Here is a 17,196-nt window from a genome sequence, read left to right on the forward strand (position 1 = left end):
AGTACTATGTGATAGGTAATGCCCAGAAGGTTTTTATCATGTTTTAAAATAACTAGTGCATGGAATAGGAAAAGTTGATCAAATGTAAATCAATTCACTTTTGCTTTTTTTTTTTTTTTTTTTTTTGAGATGGAGTCTCGCTCTGTTGCCCAGGCTGGAGTGCAGTGGCCGGATCTCAGCTCACTGCAAGCTCCGCCTCCCGGGTTCACGCCATTCTCCTGCCTCAGCCTCCCGAGTAGCTGGGACTACAGGCGCCCACCAGCTTGCCCGGCTAGTTTTTTGTATTTTTTAGTAGAGATGGGGTTTCACCGTGTTAGCCAGGATGGTCTTGATCTTCTGACCTAGCGATCCGCCCGTCTCGGCCTCCCAAAGTGCTGGGATTACAGGCTTGAGCCACCATGCCCGGCCACACTTTTGCTTTTTAACAAAACTTAAATAAATGAGCTATTTGAGGACAGTTCTGGAAATTCTTGCCTTGATTTTTCTCCAGCAAGATTTCAGATATGTAGTTCACATGTCAATGCTAATATATGAATAATTATTTTCTTATTTATTGGACTTCTAGTTCTCTTTCCTCTCATGATCTATCTCTTAGTGAACTGACTTTCTGATTCATTGAAAGCAAAATGCTAAGAAGGTTTTGTGCAAGTGCAAAATGGTTAATCTTGGGTTTGGTCAACTAGTCTCTGATATTAACTTGTTTAGTTAAGCCAAGATCAAGAAGTATGAGAAAGAACTTGAAACATAATATGGGATAAGTAGTCAATAGTAGAAATGTGAGACAATAAAAACAAGATATATTCCAAAGCCTAATCCTAAACTTAAATCCATGCTTCATTCAATTCAACTCTGAACCTGACCTTGAAACATGGAAGAAGTTACTTTACCTAAGCACACTGGAACCAATGCCAATTTTAGCTGCCTCATACTGCTTAATGTGTATAGGTACACGTGTATTCTTAAAATGGTGATTCTTAAATTGAAGGGAAGTTCTGAATTCTTTTGAGAATCTAACAGAGGTCCTGATAACTTGCTTCAGAAACACACACGTACAGTAAGTACTTTTAAGTGTTGATCATGTACTATAAATCACAGCATTGTGGATGCAGTGGGATTAGACATGAAGAAAAATTTTAGATTTTCAATAAAGACTGGTTACTAACCTTAAGGAATATACTTAGACTCGGAAAGTAAAAGGACAGTGCAGTGACCATATTTGTTCATTCATCTGCCTATTTTCAAATCTAATGATGATGTGCTGTATGCAAATGTGTCCCTAATCTAGGCTATAAATGATAAAAACAAAAATGTTTAAGTTCTAACTTTTGTTAGCAGTATACATCTAATAATTTTCAAGTATTACAAAATACTTGGAAGGAAAGACTTTAATATACCACTATCAAAATCCTATGTACCCAAACCAGCAATGAAATGGCTGGATATATAAAGTTACCTTGGGCAAAATTTAAGAAAATAAAGACACAATAGCTCTACATTTTTTTTTTTTTTTTGAGATGGAGTCTCGCTCTATTGCCCAGGCTGGTGTGTAGTGGCGCGATCTCAGCTCACTGCAACTACTGCCTCCTAGGTTCAAGCGATTCTCCTGCCTCAGCCTCCCAAGTAGTATCCACTACCACGCCTGGCTAATTTTTGCATTTTTAGTAGACACGGTTTCACCATGTTGGCCAGGCTGGTCTCGAACCCCTGATCTCAGATGATCCACCTACCTCGGCCTCCCAAAGTGCTGGGATTACAGGCATGATCTAAATTCTTTATACCCTTCAAGGACAGGAAACCAGTATCTCTGAAAAGTTTGTATGTTTTAATACAATTTAACATTTCATTTTTCCCCCCACAGAATCAAAGCAAACATTTTATCATTATTATTCTTGGTATATCAAACTAAATTCCAGGAATGTAAGAAAGTCTGACTTGGAAATATTACATAGAAAAAGGCTGAATTAACACATTACAATTTTTAGTTTTTCCTTGTAAGTATATATTGACATCTACTTATCTGATAGCAGCACTGCTGGTTTTGAGTGAGTTTTGTTTTGTTTTGTTTCCTTCCAGAGGGAATGCAGTATGGCAGTATTTTCTTTGGAACAAATTAAGAAGATAGTAACAAATAACAGAAGAAATACTTCTACACATATATTTTCCATGGGCAATAAATAGGTAAGTATATAATTATGAAAAAATATGCCTCAACTATGCTTTTTTAAATTTCTCAAGGTTTACTGGTTTGTTTTTCTTATTAAAATATAATGCACTATCACACTATCTGTCCCGAGAAAAACAAACCCTGAGGTTTGAGTTTCCACCTTCAGCCAATAGTGATATCAAGAGTAAACTTGGATTGAGGTCAACCTGTTTGAGCCAACAGAGAGTTCTGCAGTATATCGGGTTATTATTACTAAGGTATACATATTCTAGGTTATAATCAAGATACTCATTAAATATTTTCTATCAGAGTTTTATATCCCAAACAGGTTCTTTGATGATTTATCATACTACCATAGGAAATTTGAAGAAATAACAAATTGTGTAACAGAAATAGACATGCAATATAGAGGACATAAAAGATACAGCTTGACCCTGGATTTTTCCCTTAGAATAATTCCTTCCATAAATAAGACTTTATTTTTACATATAGATTCATCCTGTAACTGGTCTAGGATCATAAAGTTAATGACGTAGTTGAAAAAATCCAGACCACACATTTTTGTGGTCTTTTGTCACCCTAGACCACACACAAAGAAAACGTTCTCCAAGTGGATGCTCAGGTCAGATTATGATGCTCTTAAATAAAGAAATGTACTGAAGCTTAGAATGTAAAGTACACAACTATTTGCAGCAGCAACAGTCTTTCAAAATGACTAAAACAAACTTTTAAATATAAGGCATATAAAACAGACTATTGAGGATAGTTTTCCAAACTATATATAGAAACACAGGAAAATATGTGTGGCCTCATAATAAAGTTAAATAAATAGTATTTCTGAGTTCTATAAACACTATAAGAGGTTATAGTTTTATTTGGTTCCCATAAGTTAAAAACTCTGATTGCTTTTACATAAATTCCTCCAAATTCTTAGCTACTCTCAGATTTTTTTTTTTTTTTTTTTGAGATGGAGTCTCGCTCTGTCGCCCAGGTTGGAGTGCAGCAGTGCGATCTCGGCTCACTGCAACCTCCGCCTGTCGGGTTCAAGCAATTCTCCTGCCTCAGCCTCCTGAGTAGCTGGGACTACAGGCGCCCGCCACCATGCCCGGCTGATTTTTTGTATTTTTAGTAGAGATGGGGTTTCACCATGTTGGTCAGGCTGGTCGTGAACTCCTGACCTCAGGTGATCCGCCCGCCTTGGCCTCCCAAAGTGTTGGGATTACAGGCGTGAACCACTGCGCCCGGCCCTCTCAGATTTTTATTAATGTCTTTTCACAAGACACAGAGATTATCTCTAACTTCCTTTCAGAAATGTGCTTTTTCATTGGTTTTAATAAGTACATTTAATTTTCTAGCAATAAACATGACTTAAAATTTAAGGTTCAAGGTAATACTAGAAAAAGGTAGACACTGAACTATCTGCTTTTCTACATCCCCATATTTACAAAGCCTAGCATCCACTGTGCTTTCCTCCATGTACTCAATCACATTGTCAATAAATAGTAACTGTGGTCCAGGTTACCTATGATAAAGACTCCAAAATTCCTCAAAATTTTACAACACTACAAAGTCATTAATATCTGATATTGATAGGTTATAAGTATTAGTGTTATGCAACCTTTTGCTATTGGAAAAGAAATACAAATCTTTATTTTTGCTATCTAAATTAAATCTAAGCTCCATGATCAGTTCTCAAGATAACACCTAAAATGTACATTCCTAAATAAAGGTAAAGCTGTTTAAGGGCTGAACTAGTCCAATATACAATTAAGGGTTATTTATTCCTGTTATTTTGTTTGTTTTTGTTTTTTTTGAATCCCTATGTTAAACCCGTGGTTTCTCATGGATTAGATCATAATTTAACATTGTAAAATTTCAGAAACTATTGTGCTAATATTTAGATTTCAGGAAGGAATCAGACTAAATCAATTACCTCCATTCACTGTTAGAACAGAAGATATAATAGCTTACTAACTGATATGAGTTATGAATGTCACTATGACACAAAATTTGCTGTGATTTGTTTATCTGGCTACAAGTGCAGTATTTTTCATGAATGACAACACACAGCATTTCCAACTTGTAACAGGAAACTCCAGCTCATAAAGAGTGTATTGTGTGACTTGAAAAAGTCTGATTGTAACTAAGTAACAACCTTTCCCCTGAAAAAACATGAACAAAATCCATTGGGAAATCAGGCACAGACGGTATTGATCGGTTTTTCTTCCTTTCCTCCTGTGGTTTTGTTTCTCAAGACATATAGGTGGTTCCAACAGAAGCCAACACTTGTTACAAAATAACACAGCTATTTTTTTCCTTTTCTTTTTCTTTATCTTTTTCTCGCGGTTCCTTCCGTTTACGTTCACTATTCCCAGATTGTCTTCCACTTGATGGAGAGGCTTGTGCTGGCTGGCCCTGCTTTAATAAAAATACACAGGAAAAAATTAATCTAAGGGACTTATTCATGGTTATATAGAAAGAAAAACCTTAACAGTGGAAGGAATCACTGATGGAAAAAGAAGCTAGCTATTGGTATACAGATTTGTTATATTACGTGGTATCTGAGCAGTTGCCTCTACCATTCTGGATATAATTAATGTATTCATTATTCTAAATAAATAAAATTTCCTTTTTTTTTTTGAGACAGAGTCATGCACCGTTGCCCAGGCTGGAGTGCAATGGCACAATCTTGTCTCACTACAACCTCCGCCTCCTAGGTTCAAGAGATTCTCCCGCCTCGGTCTCCCAAGTAGCTGGGATTACAGGTGCCTGCCACCACACCCGGCTAACTTTTTGTACTTTTAGTAGAGACGGGGTTTCACTATGTTGGCCAGGCTGGTCTCAAATTCCTGACTTCGTGATCCGCCCACCTTGGCCTCCCAAAGTCGGTATTTCAAACAGTAAATAACATAAGATTATATTGCCTAAAGTCAAATTGAAGACACATTTGTCAAAAGTTTAGAAAATGTTAAAGAAAGTGACACCTCTTGATAAACTATAATAGTTCTTCAAAACCTCATTAAATTCCATAATAAACAGATTTTTTTTTTTTCTTTTTTTGAGATGGAGTCTCAGTCTGTTAGGCTGGAGTGCAGTGGCACGATCTCAGTTCACTGCAACCTCTGCCTCCTAGGTTCAAGAGATTTTCCTGCCTCAGTCTCCTGAGTAGCTGGGACTACAGGTGCATGCCACCACGCCCAGCTAATTTTTTATATTTTTAGTAGTGGCAGGGTTTCATCATATTGGCCAGGCTGGTCTCGAACTCCTGACCTTGAGATCCACCTGTCTTGGGTTCCCAAAGTGCTGAGATTACAAGTGTGAGTCACCGCACCCAGCCATAAGATAATCCTAAGAAATTAAATTATAACCATCATTTTCTCCTTAAAAGGAGAAAAGAACCCCTGAGAACTGGGAGTGTGGAATAAGTGTATTTAGTGAAATAAGACACCTTTTTTGAGTGAAAAGCTAGGCATAACATGGTAGGATTTAACTATTAAGCTTGGAGTAGTCAATATTTGAGCTAGAAATAGAAATTTTATACTTATTTTAATGGGGACTTCTATATTTAGTTTTATGAGACTTAAAAGGTTATCTTGCTTTTTTTGTATGCCCAAATCAGAATTTCTTGTATATCTGAATCAAAAGGAACAGTCTAGGCCAGGCACAGTGCCTCACGCCTATAATCCCAGCACTTTGGGAGGCCGAGGTGGGTGAATCCCTTGAGGTCAAGAGTTTGAGACCAGCCTGGCCAATATGGTGAAACCCCATCTCTACTAAAAATACAAAAATTAGCTGAGCGTGGTGGCACACACCTGTAATCCCACCTACTTGGGAGGCTGAGGTAGGAGAATTGCTTGAACCCATGAGGTGGAGGTTGCAGAGAGCCGAGATTGCACCACTGCACTCTGGCCTAGGCATCAGAGTGAGGCTCCATCTGAAAAAAAAAAAAGAACAGCAGTCTGGCATGGTATACATATAAAAGGAGGGGAATATTTTTAACTTAATGAAATGAGATTTAACATGTAGAATCTCACCATTATATTTTAAGTGCTTTAAACTGTTTACGGAAAGTGAAAAGTAGGGAGATGTCAACCTTTGTTGAATACCTAGTACATGTTAAACATTGGGCTAAGCCCTAATATTATTTGTTCTTCACAACAAACTTAAGAGTTCTTCTATTTTACAGATAGGGAAAATGAGGCTAAGAGAGGCAGAGGACGTCATCCAAGAGATTACAACTAGAAGGAAAGACAGGAGCAGGAAATGCAAATCCACATTTATCTGGATCCAAAGTCTATATTTTTTCTAGTACTACCTCATACTGCCCTCTAGTTGATAGAAAGGACTTCGTCCAAATTGACTTATTTTCTTTGCAGCTATTACGAATTTTAGAAATAAATTTGAAAATCAGAACCTCAGGAGAAAATATTTTACCAAACGAGATACAAGCTTAGGATAATGTCATAAAATCCATGGGTGCTAAATTCCTAACAAAATTGAAGAGTTAATACCTAATTTAAAATTTTTTATCTCAAGTGAAATTTACTGCTAAAGTGATCATCACTGTTTTTTTTTTTTGAGGAGTCTTGTTCTATCATCCTGACTGGAGTGTAGCGGCACAATGTCAGCTCACTGCAACCTCTGCCTCTCAGGTTAAGCAATTCTCCTACCTCAGCCTCCCGAGTAGCTGGGATTACAAGTGTTCACCACCACGCCCGGCTAATTTTTGTATTTTTAGTAGAGACGGGGTTTTGCCATGTTGGCCAGACTGGTCTCGAACTCCTGGCCTCAAGCAATCTGCCTGCCTCAGCCTCCCAAAGCGCTGGGATTACAGGTGTGAGCCACTGCACCCAGCCGTGATCATCACATTTAAGACTCAGAACACTAGTTTTTACCTGAGCCTGTGTAGAAGCAGCAGCAGCAGCGGCTGCTGCTTGTTCCTGTTCCTGATAGTATTGAGAAGCCCGTCTGTCCTCTTCCTCTTGGAGTTTCTTTGCTAGTTCCAAATCACTGATTCCTTCTGGGATTTGTTCCCAATTGATCTCTTGGCTCTGCTGTTCTTGTTGTAGAGATAATGCCATAAGATAATCCTAAGAAATTAAATTATAACCATCATTAGCCATGAGATTTTGCCCAAGAATGAATGACTGCAAATATAGATGTTATATCTACAAAGCTGTAAGAATGGCTTTAAAAAAATATACCATGCCCGGGCAATATAGCAAGACCCTGTCTCTACCAAAAAAGTTTAAAAATCAGCCAGTTGTGGTGATGTGCACCTGTAGTCCTAGCTACTTGGGAGGCTGAGGCAGGAGGATTGCGTCAGCCCAGGAGTTTGAGGTTACGGTGAGTTATGATCTCCTCACTGCACTCCATCCAACATGGGTGACAGAGACCCTGTCTATAAAAATGAATAAAAACAAAAAAAGAAAAAGAAAACAATATAAAATGACAAAATAATTAAAATACAATAAAAAACATTTTATTTTAAATATTAAAATGACAGTTACCTTCCTAAGTATTTCCCTTGGGGAGCTATGAACTTATTTCAGTGATTCTGTCATTGTTCTAAATATTTTTGGAGGCCAGGCGTGGTGGCTCACACCTGTAATCCCAGCACTTTGGGAGGCCAAGGCAGGTGGATCGCTTGAGCCCAGGAGTTTGAGACCAGCCTGGCCAATATGGTGAAACCCCATCTCTATGAAAAACACAAAAATTAGCCAGGTGTGGTGCTACACACCTGTAATTCCAGCTACTCAGGAGGCTAAGGTAGGAGAATCACTTGAACCTGGGAGGCGGAGGTTGCAGTGAGCCAAGATCATGCCACCGCACCCCAGCCTGGGTGACGCAGCAAGACTCGGTTGCAAAAAAAAAAAAAAACTGAGGGGAATGTATTTGAAATTTTTTTTGGAAGCCATATATAGGCAGCCAAGAAAGCTAAAAACAAAACGAAACAAAAAGTAGAGGGGAGCCAGGTACAACGGCACACACCTATAATCCCAGCACTTTGGGAGGCTGAGGCGGTCAGGCTGCTTGAGCCCAGGAGTTTGAGACCAGCCTGAGCAACATGGCAAAACTCTATTTCTGCAAAAAACACACAAAAAATTAGCTGGGCATGGTGACACATGCCCATGGTCCCAGCTACTAGGTAGGGGAGGCTGAGGTGGGAGGATCACTTGAGCCCAGAAAGTTGAGGCTGCAGTGAGCTGTGATCACACCATTGCACTGTAGCCGAGGTAACTGAGACCCTGTTTCATGTATAAATAAATAAGTAAATTGGTTTAAAGAATTTTAAAAAGCTCCCCATTTACAAAAGAAACACATGCTTATAGGCAATTCAGACAAAACTGAAAACCATAAATAACAAAGTTTAAATCACCATAATATCATTACACAGAGATAACTACTGTTAACAGTAGTTTATTATTATTTTTCTACATTCCCATACAAATTCAAACCAACCCTCTGAAACTACTGCAATGTTTTCTTTTCCATTTAGTGTCCTAAAAGTCTTCTGTTTAAAAATATAAGAATTTCCCAAGATTATTAAATATTCTTCTAAAAGATGATTTTTAAAGACAACACAGTAGCCATTATACATACAGTCTTACTCAATTATTTAACCATCTCCTCCCTACTCCCATGTACACACTCAGATTACTTTCTATCAGAAAAAGTGCATTTTGGTCAAGCGTTAACTTAATATCCACTTTATTAAGAGTCAGTGCTGACTAAAATTTGACCAGTCTGTGTACCTCCTCCCCCACCTACCCTCAAAATAAGGTAATTTAAAATGATACAGAGGATGGGTAAATGGTTTTTGCCTGTGGCCAGGTGCGGTGGCTCACGCCTGTAATCCCAGCACTTTCGGGGGCCAAGGCGGGCAGATCACTTGAGCCCAGGAGTTTGAGACCAGTGTGGGTAACATGGCGAAACCCTGCCTCCACTAAAAATACAAAAATTAGCCAGGTGTGGTGGCACATGCCTGTAGTCCCAGTTACTTGGGAGGCTGAGGTGAGAGAATTGCTTGAGCCTGGGAGGTGGAGGTTGCAGTAAGCCAAGATTGCACCACTGTACTCCAGCCTGGGTGACAGAGTGAGACCCCACCTCAAAAAATAAAAAAGGTTGTTGCCTATAAAGATCTAGTCATACATATAGCATGACTATCTCATGGATATAAAGATACAAAGAATTTGTCCTTCAAGTTCTTCTGAATTCTTCAAACTCTGCTCTTTACGAAGCCTCATGGTCTTGAATCCACCTCTTCCTTGCTGCTTCCAGATAACAATCTCAACACCTTATCTGGACTACTGTGACAATCTATTGCTTCATTCCTCTGCTTCAATTTCTTCTTGGCTCACTGCAACCTCCGCCTCCTGGGTTCAAGCGATTCTCCTGCCTCAGTCTCCCGAGTAGCTGAGACTATACAGGTACATGCCACCATGCCCAGCTAATCTTTTGCATTTTTTAAATTAGAGACGGGGTTTCACTATGTCAGCCAGGATGGTCTTAATCTCCTGACCTTGTGATCGGCCTGCCTTGGCCTCCCAAAGTGCTGGGACTATAGGTGTGAGCCACTGTGCCTCACCTTTTTGTTTTTTTTTTTTGAGACAGACTCTTGCTCTGTCACTCAGGTTGGAGTGCAATGGCATGATCTTGGCTCACTGCAACTTCTGCCTCCTGGGTTCAAGCGATTCTCTCACCTCAGCCTCCCGAGTAGCTGGGGTTACAGGTGCGCACCACCACACCTGGCTTTAGTAGAGACAGGGTTTCGCGATGTTGGCCAGGCTGGTCTTGAACTCCCAATCTCAGGTGATCCACTCACCTCGGCCTCTCAAAGTGCTGGGATTATAGGCGTGAGCCACCATGCCTGGCCCAATATTTTTTATATATAATATAACGCTTAGAAAAATCCCGCATATTTCTCGTAACATTTAAAACGCAATACCCGTGTATAGCTTCTGAAGGAAAATGAGCACAATGACTTTCAGAACTGTTTTTCAAAGAAAAGTCCTAGAAAGATGCATATTTGTTTGAATTAAATATTCTTTTGTGTACTTGATACCTGCTCTTCAAATTGCCATTATAGAACTTAACATATAACATGTGTTGGTCAAATATCTGCCTCCCCTACTAGGCTCAGCATCTTTAAGGACAGGACTGAATGATTTATCTTTGTATCCCTAGGACCTAATTATCGTGCCAGGAATACAACTCCTCACTGAATATTGGCTAACTGAACAGTCTTTGTGCACTTAAATTGTTATGAGTAAAATATATGCCAACTGTTTAATATGACCATATTTTTGCTTTAGTCAGGGAAGAATTCACATCACCATCATGCCTCTAATAATAAACAGACCTGTGGCTCCAAGCCTGCCCACTTATGGCAGACAAAAATCTCACCTGTCAAAAAAAAAAAAAAAAATCTCATCTGTCTCATTTCTAAATGCAAGTTCTATTCACTAGTGCATCTCCTGCTATAAATGTCTACTCCTCCTTACCTTGGCCTCTAAGGTTTAGAATATCCACCCATTCTTTATACAGTGTGTGCTACCTTCCAGATTCTCTCTCCTCTACTTTTTCTAACTAGTCAAAATAGAGCTCAGATATGTGCTCATCTCTTCATCTTTACCACCCAAGGCTAAGCCATCATCAGCTCTTGCTTGGACTGCTTAGACCTGTATCTCTGCTTAGACCTGTCTCCTTCCTATGTATTCTCCAAATAGCAGTCTTTTAAAAAGGTAAAGAAGATCCCATCACTTCCATGTTTAATGCTTGACATAGCTTCCCTACTGCAATTAGAATAAAATTCAAACTTCTCACCATGACCTTCACAGTTCAATATGATCTGGCCTTCTGCACCAAAGTACATAATTAATGTACATGTAGAATGATCACCAACTATTCAGGAAGTGTCAGGAAAATTTAACAAGTATATTGATGAATTAATCTTTAGTTGAAAAATTTTGGATAACTGAATTCACATTTGAAAAAAATCAGCATTTTAAGCACTATAAAGAAGACAAGACAAATTTACCTGATCTATCTGATCTTGTTGTCCTTTGTATACAGTTTCAGGATCTGAAGGAGGCCGAAGATGAAATTCTGAGTCACAGAAATTTCCATCACCATCTACATTGTGTAGGCTTTCCCAAACAACTTTTTCTTCAGTAAGAAACCCCTGGTCCGTTACCAACAAATACAGTTGACCCTTAATAAGAAGTAACAAAAGAAAAAAGACTGTTGAATTGATCAAAACTAGTAATATAATATTTAAGGAAAGTTTTATAATCTGTATCTTCAGAATGTATTAAACATTCCTACTGTTTAGATCTGTACAACACGATGAACAGACCAAGTAGATATTTTACTTCCTCAAATCCACTCGGCTTTGAATATAGTTGTTTTTTTTTTTTTTTTTTTTTTTTTTTTTTTTTGAGGCGGAGTCTCACTCTGTCGCCCGGACTGGAGTGCAGTGGCCTGATCTCAGCTCACTACAAGCTCCGCCGCCCGGGTTTACGCCATTCTCCTGCCTCAGCCTCCCAAGTAGCTGGGACTACAGGTGCCCGCCACCTCGCCTGGCTAGTTTTTTTTGTATTTTTAGTAGAGATGGGGTTTCACCATGTTAGCCAGGATGGTCTCGATCTCCTGACCTCGTGATCCGCCCGTTTCGGCCTCCCAAAGTGCTGGGATTACAGGCTTGAGCCACCGCGCCCGGCCTGAATATAGTTTTTAATTGGCACACTACACTATAACAAGAAATAAGAGCTCTTGGCATGCTCAGCTAATGTATGACTTATAAACACCTTTGGGGGGGTTTATAATCTCATTTCACAAAATAGAAAAACACCATACAAATTCCTGAAAAATATATTACAGTCACAAAAAATGATACCATGTTGCCTGTTTTTTTTTTTTCCCCAATTAAGCCTATATGACTAATCCAATCCATACCAATTTTTCCTTTCTCTGCACCATTAGTTACTCTTGTTTTATACACCAATAATACAAGTATCTACTCTGTATTATCAGTGTACTTCTTTTGTATACCAATAATACAGATACAATGCAATTGTTTTGTACTTGTTTTGTATCACCAAATTGCCCAGTATTGATTGTATTTTCCTGCTTTATTCCATAGCCTCTGTACCTGCATACAAATTATTTTTTTAAATTTTTGTGGATACATAGTAGGTGTGTGTATTTGTGGGTTACTTGATTTTTTTTTTTTTTTTTTTGAGAAGGAGTCTCACTTTGTCACCCAGGCTGCAGCACAGTGGTGTGATCTGAGCTCACTGCAACCTCTGCCTCCCAGGTTCAAGTCATTCTCCTGCCTCAGCCTCCTGAATAGCTGGGACTACAGGCATGCGCCACCACGACCGGCTAATTTTTTGTATTTTTAGTAGAGATAGGGTTTCACCGGGTTAGCTAGGATGGTCACGATCTCCTGACCTTGTGATCTGCCCGCCTCAGCCTCCCAAAGTGCTGGGATTACAGGTGTGAGCCACCACGCCCAGCCTACGTGGTATTTTGATACACGCATGCAATGCATAACAATCACGAGGGCAAATGTAGTATCCATCCTCTCAAACACTTACTGCTTGTGTTACAAACAATCCAATTACACTCTTTTAGTTATTTTAAAATATAAAATTAAATTATTTTTGACTATACTCACACTCTTGTGTTAGCAAATGCTAGGTCTCACTCATTCTGTTTCTTTTTTTTTTTTAACATCCATTAACCATCCATCCTGCCTGCCTCCAAATACCCATCCCAGTCTCTGGTAACCATCATTCTACTCTCTTATCTCCAGGAGTTCAACTGTTTTAATTTCTAGCTCCAAAAAATAAGAAAGAACATGCGCAGTGTGTCTTTCTGTGCCTGGTTTATCTCACTTAACATTACGACCTCCAGTTCCATCCATGTTGTTGCAGCTGACAGGATGTCATTTTGTTTTGTGTGTGAATAGCGCTCCATTGTGTTTGTGTACCACATTTTCTTTTCTTTTTTTTTTTTTTTTGAGGAGAGTCTTGCTCTGTCGCCCGGACTGGAGTGCAGTGGCCGGATCTCAGCTCACTGCAAGCTCCGCCTCCCAGGTTTACGCCATTCTCCTGCCTCAGCCTCCCGAGTAGCTGAGACTACAGGCGGCCGCCACCTCGCCCAGCTAGTTTTTGTATTTTTAGTAGAGACGGGGTTTCATCGTGTTAGCCAGGATGGTCTCGATCTCCTGACCTCGTGATCCACCCGTCTCGGCCTCCCAAAGTGCTGGGATTACAGGCTTGAGCCACCGTGCCCGGCCTTACATTTTCTTTATCCACTTGTCAATGGACACAGTTTGATTCCAAATCTTGTCTAGTGCAAATAGTGCTGCAATAAACATGGGAGTGCAGATACCTCTTTGATACACTGATTTCCTTTCTTTTGGGTATATTCTTAGGAGTGGCATTGCTGGATTCGATTTTTAGTTTTTTGAGGAACCTCTAAACTGTTCTCCATAGTGGTTGTACTGATTTATATTCCCATCGACAGTGTATGAGGGTTCCCTTTTCTCCATATCTTCACAAACATTTGTTATTGTCTGTCTTCCGGAAAAAAGACATTTTAACTGGGGTGAGATGATATCTCATAGTTTTGATTTGCATTTCTCAGATGACCAGTGATGTTCAGTACCTTTTCACATACCTGTCTGCCATTTGTATGTCTTTTTTAAGATGGTATCTCACTCTGTTGACCAGGCTGGAGTGCAGTGGCATGATCTTGGCTTACTACAACCTCCATCTACCAGGTTCAAGTGATTCTCCTGTCTAAGGCTCCTGAATAGCTGGGATTACAGGTGCCTACCACCACACCTGGCTAATTTTTGTATTTTTAGTAGAGATGGGGTTTCACCATATTGGCCAGGCTGGTCTCGAATTCCTGACCTCAAGTGATCTGCCCGCCTTGGCCTCCCAAACTGCTGGGATTACAGGTGTGAGCCACCACACCTGGCCCCATTTGCATGACTTCTTTTGAGAAATGTCTATTGAAATCATTTTGCCATTTTAAATTTGATTTAACTGATGAGATTTTTTTTTTCTTAGAGAGCTGTTATATATTCTGATTATGAATCCCTTGTCACATGGGTAGTTTGCAAATGTTTTCTCCCATTTGGTGGGTTGTCCCTTCATTTTTTTTTTTTTTTTTTTTTTTTTTTTTAGGCAGAGTCACGGTCCTACTCTGTCGCCCAGGCTGGAGTGCAGTGGTGTGATCTCGGCTCACTGCAACCTCAGCTTCCTGGGTTCAAGCAACTTTCCTGCCTCAGACCCAAGTAGCTGCAACTACAGGAGCAAACCACCACGCCTGGCTGATGTTTGTATTTTTAGTAGATAGGATTTCGCCATGTTGGCCAGGCTGGTCTCGAACTTCTGAGCTCAGGTAATCCTCCCACCTCGGCCTCCCAAAGTGCTGGGATTATAGGCATAAGCCACCACACCCAGCCACTTAGTTGAAGGTATCCTTTGCTGTGCAGAATTTTTTTTAACTTGATATGGTCCCATCTGTCCACTTTCACTTTGGTTGCCTATGCTCGTGGGGTATTACCCAAGAAATCTTTGCTCACTTCAGTGTCCTAGAAAGTGTCTCCAATGTTTTCTTTTAGTCATTTCATAGTTTGAGGTTTTGGATTTAAGTCTTTATTCTTTTTTTTTCTTTTTTGCGACAGAGTCTCACTCTTGTCACCCAGGCTGGAGTGCAGTGGTACGATCTTGGCTCACTGCAAGCTCTCCATTCTCCTGCCTCAGCCTCCTGAGTAGCTGGGACTACAAGTACCCGCCACCATGCCGGCTAATTTTTTTTTAATTTTTAGTAGAGACGGGGTTTCACTGTGTTAGCTAGGATGGAATCGATCTCCCAACCTCGTCATGATCCACCCGCCTCAGCCTCCCAAAGTGCTGGGATTACAGGTGTGAGCCACCACGCCCCACCTTTTTTTTTCTTTTTGAGACAAAGTCTCGCTCTGTCGTCTAGGCTAGAGTGCAGTGGTGTGACCCCAGCTCATTGCAACCTCTGCCTCCCAGGTTAAAGGAATTCTCCTGCTTCAGCCTTCCAAGTAGCTGGGATTATAGGCATGCACTACCACACCCAGCTAATTTCAGTGCTTTTAATAGAGACAGGGTTTCACCATGTTGGCCAGGATGATCTAGAACTCCTGCCCTCAAGTGATACATCTGCCTTGGCCTCCCAAAGTGCTGGGATTATAGGCGTGGGCCTGTAGAGGCGCCTGACCGCTTTAGTCCATTTTGACTTGATTTTTGTATATGAGATATGGGAGTCCAGTTTCATTTTTCTGCATGTGGATATCCAGTTTTCCCAGTACCATTTATTGATGAGACTCTTCCTTCCCCAATGTATGTTCTTGGCACCTTTGTTGAAAATGAGTTCATTGTAGGTGTGTGGATTTGTTTCTGGGTTCTGTGTTCTGTTCCATTAGTCTATGTGTCTGTTTTCATGCAAGTGCCATGCTGTTTTGGTTACTATAGCTCTGTAATATAATTTGAAGTCAGGTAATGTGATTCCTCCAGTTTTATTCTTTTTGCTTCGGATAGCTTTGGCTACTCTGGCTGTTTTGTGGTTCTATATAAATTTTAGGACTTTTAAAGTATTTCTTTGAAGAATGTCATTTATATTTTTATAGGGATTGCATTGTATCTGTAGATTGCTTTGGGTAGTACAGAGATTTTTAACAATACTGATTCTTCTAATACATGAACATAGATCATCTTTCCATTTTTTGGTGTCCTCTTCCATTTCTTTTTTGAGATGGAGCCTCTGTCATCCAGGCTGGAGTGCAGTGATATCACAGCTCACTGGAGCCTTGAGCTTTTGGGCCCAAATAATCCTCCCACCTCAGCCTCCAGAGTAGCTAGGACTACAGGCATGTGCCACCATATCTGGCTAATTTTTTATTTTTTCTAGAGATGGGGTTTTTCTGTGTTGCCCAGGCTGGTCTCAAACCCCTGGGCTTAAGCAATCTGCCTGCTTGGGCTTCCCAAAGTGCTGGGATTACAGGTGTGAGCCACCATGCCTAGCCTTCCTAACATATTTTTAATACCCAGCTTGGGTCTACCTCATCCTATGACAATTTAAGAGAAAAACAAAAAGTCCTTTCCAGCTAATTTTTCACTGAATAGATCTGACCCTTCCTTCTCTTTATACTTATCACAACTCATTTCAACATACCATTTAATATTACATAATGTCTCTGTTTTACAATTTATGTAGATCATATATTACACTGGCTATTTTCCAACCATAATCTTATTAGTAATTTTTCCCCAGCTGATGCTTTAGGATGAGGGTTCTTCTCTTTTTTTTGAAACAAAGTCTTGCTCTGCCACCCAGGTATTTTAGCACAGTTGGGTAATCTTGGCTCAGGGCTCCGCCTCCCAGGTTGAAGTGATTCTTGTGCCTCAGCCTCAATAGTAGCTGGGACTCCAGGGGCACGCCACCACACAGAGCTAATTATTGGTAGAGTCAAGGTTTTGCCATGTTGGCCAGGATTGAACTCCTGGCCTCAAGTGATCCACGCACCTCAGTCTCCCGAAGTGTAGGGATTACAGGCGTGAGCCACAGCACCCAGCCACATGAGTATAAGTTTTAACTAAAAGGGTATTCCTTTCTTGGTACAGCTGATCTGTCTTCTCATACATCATCAGCCTCAATTTCCTCCTTAGCTTTTGATATTTATTTTTTGCTGGTGGCGGTTTTTTTTTTTGAGACAGAGTCTTACTCTATCACCTAGGCCAGAGTGCAGTGGCATGATCTTGGATCACTTCACCCTCCGTTTCCCAGGTTCAAGTGATTCTTGTGCCTCAGCTTCCCGAGTAGCTGGGATTACATGCGCTCGCCACCACCCCCTGCTAATTTTTGTATTTTTAGTAGAGACGAGTTTTCACCATGTTGGCCAGGCTGGTCTCGAACTCCTGACCTCAGGTGATCCACTGCCTCAGCTTCCCAAAGTGCTGGGATTACAGGCATGAGCCACTGTG

At 40.3% G+C, this 17,196-nt stretch overlaps 1 protein-coding gene across 2 annotated transcripts in view; it reads right to left on the minus strand.

Moving 5' to 3' along the window:
- Window positions 1–412: 412 nt before the first annotated feature.
- The window catches only part of MINDY2 (MINDY lysine 48 deubiquitinase 2), an 87,166-nt gene continuing 70,382 nt past the window's right edge, over window positions 413–17,196 (minus strand). Inside the window, exons 7-9 of one of the 2 annotated variants that reach the window (XM_023228596.1) lie at window positions 11,205–11,378; window positions 7,060–7,254; window positions 413–4,582 (exon numbers count right to left, since the gene is read on the minus strand). In XM_023228596.1, coding sequence (XP_023084364.1) covers window positions 4,454–4,582; window positions 7,060–7,254; window positions 11,205–11,378 — 498 coding nt within the window. In that variant the 3' untranslated portion in view covers window positions 413–4,453. The remainder of the gene's footprint in view (window positions 4,583–7,059; window positions 7,255–11,204; window positions 11,379–17,196) is intronic. The other variant, XM_023228597.2, reaches the window with a different exon arrangement.

The sequence above is a fragment of the Piliocolobus tephrosceles genome, chromosome 6 (assembly GCF_002776525.5).
Source record: "Piliocolobus tephrosceles isolate RC106 chromosome 6, ASM277652v3, whole genome shotgun sequence".
Classification (NCBI taxonomy): Eukaryota; Metazoa; Chordata; class Mammalia; order Primates; family Cercopithecidae; genus Piliocolobus; species Piliocolobus tephrosceles.